This window comes from Etheostoma cragini, chromosome 11, assembly GCF_013103735.1.
Source record: "Etheostoma cragini isolate CJK2018 chromosome 11, CSU_Ecrag_1.0, whole genome shotgun sequence".
NCBI classification, from domain to species: domain Eukaryota; kingdom Metazoa; phylum Chordata; class Actinopteri; order Perciformes; family Percidae; genus Etheostoma; species Etheostoma cragini.
The window spans coordinates 23,902,102-23,906,794 of NC_048417.1; the positions used below are offsets into that span (position 1 = coordinate 23,902,102).

Consider the following 4,693-nt stretch of genomic DNA (forward strand, 5'->3'; position numbering starts at 1 on the left):
AGAGAGATACAGTGTTGGCTCCCCGGCTCTTTGTGACATAGCCTGCTCTGTGCCTCCCACCAAGAAGACGCCACAATGACTGGTGAGTATTTCCATCCCTAGAATAATTTACTTATACTGACTGATATTAAATAAATACATGTGTTAATAGCAAACAGACAGTTTTAATACCTCACTGAAAGAAGTAATGGGCAATTTGGCAAAGGGACATTTACAGTTTAATATTCAGATGAAAATTCTGTGTGAGATGTAGAGATGTGGGCTGCGTCACTAGTTTTTAAAACAATAACAATGCTTTAATGTATAGTGTATTTTTAGCATGCTGAATGTAGCCAGTTTCACCTGTTAAGCCTTGTGTCGTCTTCCTGTCAAAATTGAAAATCAACACTTTTGTTGAGGCTTCTTATCGATGTTTTTAAATTTTGCACACTTTTTTTTTTTTCAATGCTTTTTTCAGTTTTTGTCACTTTTTTTGACGTTTTCAAAACTGTGTAACACCAACTTATTAGCTTTAGTTTTTACTTGTTTTTTGGAATTCATCCTCATTTATAGGAAATTATACCTAATGTTTGAGTTTAAAAAATAGAAATTAGGAATTATTTAGACTACAATTAGAGGAAAGTATGTTAATGGTTATTCACAGACTGGAATATGTCAACTTTTAATCAATACCATTTGAATACTATCTTCAATTTTTTTCAAATGCTATAAAATTGAATATGACAATATGAAAATTAATGAAAGTAGAGATTTCTACTTGCCAAAGAGCGTTGTGTGGAATCAATTATGTTATTTTGGGTACTTAAAAAGAACATTGATATAGGAAAACATGAGGACAACATGAGGGTTAAAAGGTATTAGGCTCATGAAAAACAGACAGACATACCTGTAGAAAAAAATTCATATAAAATCCATTTTTGGGCGTTTTGACTTTTTCAGTAGTAAGCTGAGACACGTGGCTCTGGTCTCGTGATGTCTCACACCTAGATGTGTTTACAGCAGTCAAGTTTAGTCAGTTAACAAATGGATAATTTGGACGAAAAAAACAGCAACTCTTTGTCAGTAAGGACTAGAATCAGCCTGAAACTTGAGAGTGTTACCTTCCCGTGATATCAGGCACACCCCAGGGGGTCAAACTATAAGGGAGCTGTTCCACGCTGAAATTGGGTATGACGTTTGGACCAAAAAGCATGGAATTTCATAAGACAGATTTGTTATAATACCATGCAATTTGTAGGACTAAAATGTCATATCTTTTGCTGTCCTCAGATCCAAACACGTCTTCTTTTATTCTAGACTTTGGCCCTATTTATGATTTACTCAACTATACTTATAATGACACCGAGTTCAACTTCAACCCCGAGACGCAGCCCTGCAACCCATTCCACATCCCAGATGTAGTGTCCGTTTTTGTCAGCGTGTTTTACGTCGTCATCTTCCTGCTGGCCATTCCTGGGAATCTGGTAGTGGGGCTGGTGATTGGCCTGACCAAGCAGTCGCTGTCTCCATCTGACCTGTACCTCCTCCACCTGGCCATTGCCGACATCCTGCTGGCCATTACGCTCCCATTCTGGGCCACCGCTGTTACCAAGGGTTGGGTGTTTGGAGAAGCCCTGTGCAAAATCATCACCATCCTCCAGGAGCTAAGCTTCTACTCTAGTATCCTCTTCCTAACTTGCATTAGTATGGACCGTTACATGGTGATCGTGAGAGCTATGGAGGCCCGCAAGGCTAACAGAAAGCGAGTCAGCTGGGCAGTTTGTGCTGCAGTCTGGACTGTCGGTGCTCTCCTGTCTCTGCCGGGGCTTTTAAATTCTTCTTTTAAATCCCAAAGCTCCGGTATGATAGTGTGTTCTGAACAATACGATCCCAGCAGTGCTGGCATGTGGCGGCTGGCCACCAGAATTCTTCGCCACACTTTGGGTTTTTTTATCCCCTTGGCCATCATGCTGCCCTGTTATGGAGTCACCATCAAGCGCCTCCTCCACATCCGCGGGGGATTTCAGCGGCAGCGAGCCATGAGAGTGATCGTGTTCGTGGTCATTGCCTTCCTGCTTTGTTGGACACCGTACCACATCGCAGTGATGGCAGACACTTTCTTCAGGTCCAAGATAGTGCCGTACCGGTGCCCAGCGAGGATGGCAGTGGATCAGGCCATGTTGGCCACCCAGAGCCTGGGGCTGCTCCACAGCTGCGTCAACCCAGTGCTCTATGCTTTTGTGGGAGAGAAGTTCAGGAAGAATCTGTTTCAGATCATGAGGAAGATCGGCGTCCTGGAGAGGCCATCTGTGACGAGAAGCAGCAGGTCTTCACTGTCATCAGAAATCACATCCACATTCATGTGACAACACCCAAGAGACACTTTGAACTATTCCCATAAATGAACCACATCAGCGTATATGTACCGTAGGACTAGTTTTGATACTGCATTTTTTTGCCACTCCTATTTGGTGGAAAACAAAAAAAAATGAAATTTGCCTACGGTTTACCTAAATGTGTGAATCTTTTTTCATACTTTTCTCATTCTATTTAACTTGGTTTACTATTTCATGTCTTAGATACCTATTTTTACTTGCATGTTTTTATTTTTTATACATATTTAAATGAGCATTGCTGGCGAGAGCCAAAGTTTGAAACTTTTGATTGCCAACCACTGCTTTTCTGCAGTTTTTGTGTACATGACGATAAAGGTGGTTTCAACCCTGTCCAGGCTATGTTGTTTCAAGAAAAATCCCCTCTCTTACCTCAGTCATGTCTAGTTTTGAGGAAACTGTGGCAAACATGTTTCAATGTGAGACAACATTTCAAAACAATAGTACTCTTTCACAACTTCAAGACAAACATCCACTGATGAACACCTCGAGATGCAGCTGAAAGCTCTGGAGAAGAGGTAGAATTGGACCTTGAGTTAAGACACTTCAGCATTAAACAGTGAAACATCTGACCGGACATTTTTCTTTTACAAGTATAGCATATTAATGTGAATTTATAAATAGATTTTATTTTATTCAAATTTCCATATTCATAGCAATGTGTTTTAAAGATCATTTTACTTCCAGCTCAATGTCTCAAAGCAGAAACAAAGCCATCTTGTGCAATACTTATTGACTTCTTATGCTTTTTTATAGTAATGTATTTACATTTTTGTAATTAAGTCTGTTTAAAGTTGGATGTATATTTAGCTAAAGACTGCAGGTTGACAATTTGTAATCGATAGTTGTATATCATCATTAAAGTTTTATAGACATGTACGCTGCTATCTGGTTCTGATTTACATAACACCATCGAGTCACCGCCCATGTCTCAAAAGCTTTGAAGTTTGACATAAACAGCAGATAGAAGATAAAACTATTAATGTTTTCATGTGTACAGCCACAGCTTGTTCCACCTCTGTACAGAAAAAAACCCTTTGAGAAGTACTGTTTGTTACAGAGTGATCTCAGGGAAGTGCAGCTGACAGGCACCACATTTTATAAAAAAGCAGAAGAAGAAAAATGTTTTTCTCTTTGCCACATTCCAGGTTAGTCTTCCCAACGTTGATTGAGGTTCAATGCATCTCACGAAACATTGTCAAATTAGTTCAACCTAATGAATGATCTTGCTGTGGTATAGTATGTTACAACACAGTGGACTCAGTGGAACAAAGATCAGACCTGGGTGCTCTTATAAGGCGCTCCAGCTCTTTGTAGACATCTTGCAAGATGAAATAATAAAACCACCTTGAAGTACCAGCGACACTTTATTTGGATTTTCTACAAACTAGAAGAATGCACACCAGAAATTCAACAGTTGTTTATCTTTTAAAAAATGTGCCTCCTTTAATTACTATGTCTAATGCATAGACTGTGTTATAGTTTATATAGTTTTATGTAGACTATTTTCTGGTAGAAAGAATTTACTAAAGAAAAATAGTTAAATAAAAATATTATATTATGTGACATACTAATACTATCATTCTTTTCTACCAACTACAACATATACTACAAACCTACTGCTACCACTACTAATACTACTAAGAATGTACAGTATATTTGATCTAATTATTATTACTATTAGTGTTTAAACATACAGTGCTGCTCATATGTTTAGGAACCCAGGCTAAAATTGACTGAGAAGAGGAACTAAATAAAAAAACATTTTAGAAATGTATCTTAACCCTGTCATTTAAAAAAAAAAAAAGAGGAAAAATCCAACCTTCAAGGACACCAATTTTCTTTGTGAATGAACAATGTATTGTAAATAAATAACTTTTCTTCCTTAAAATACAGGGAGTATAAGTTTAGACACCCCTATGTTACATTCCCATAGAGACAGGCAGATTTGGACTAAAAGTGGGTCTGCTTTGGCTCTCCCCTCTGGGTGTCCCCCAGTGATTGTTCTGTCTTCTGTCTCGGCCGTGGGAGAGGACGAGCGTGGCCCGTCTGCTTCCACTCACCTGCCTGCCTGTTCAGCCAACCACCTGCGAGTCCTTGGCACTGACTGGCATCTCAGACGTTAACACCTGCCGTATTCAGCCTGCCGTTCTGTGTGCTTGCGTATAGTTGAATAACTGGTGATGTGTTAGCGTTAACATAGCAGACACCTACCACATTTAGCCTGTTCTGTGTGCTAAATGTCTGATCTTGGTCTTGGAAATTATGAAATACATGCAACTATAGTCCAGTGTGACTTATATTATGTTTTAAAATACTGT

At 39.1% G+C, this 4,693-nt stretch overlaps 1 protein-coding gene across 2 annotated transcripts in view; it reads left to right on the forward strand.

Annotated features, from left to right (window-relative positions):
* The window catches only part of LOC117952508 (C-X-C chemokine receptor type 2-like), an 11,681-nt gene that overhangs the window by 27 nt on the left and 6,961 nt on the right, over positions 1-4,693 (forward strand). The window contains exons 1-2 of one of the 2 annotated variants that reach the window (XM_034884869.1): positions 1-82; positions 1,297-3,195. The exon at positions 1-82 is cut by the window's left edge and continues 27 nt beyond it. In XM_034884869.1, the coding sequence (XP_034740760.1) occupies positions 76-82; positions 1,297-2,345 (1,056 nt within the window). In that variant the 5' untranslated portion in view covers positions 1-75 and the 3' untranslated portion in view covers positions 2,346-3,195. Of the gene's footprint in view, positions 83-1,269; positions 3,196-4,693 lie in introns of both variants that reach the window. The other variant, XM_034884868.1, reaches the window with a different exon arrangement.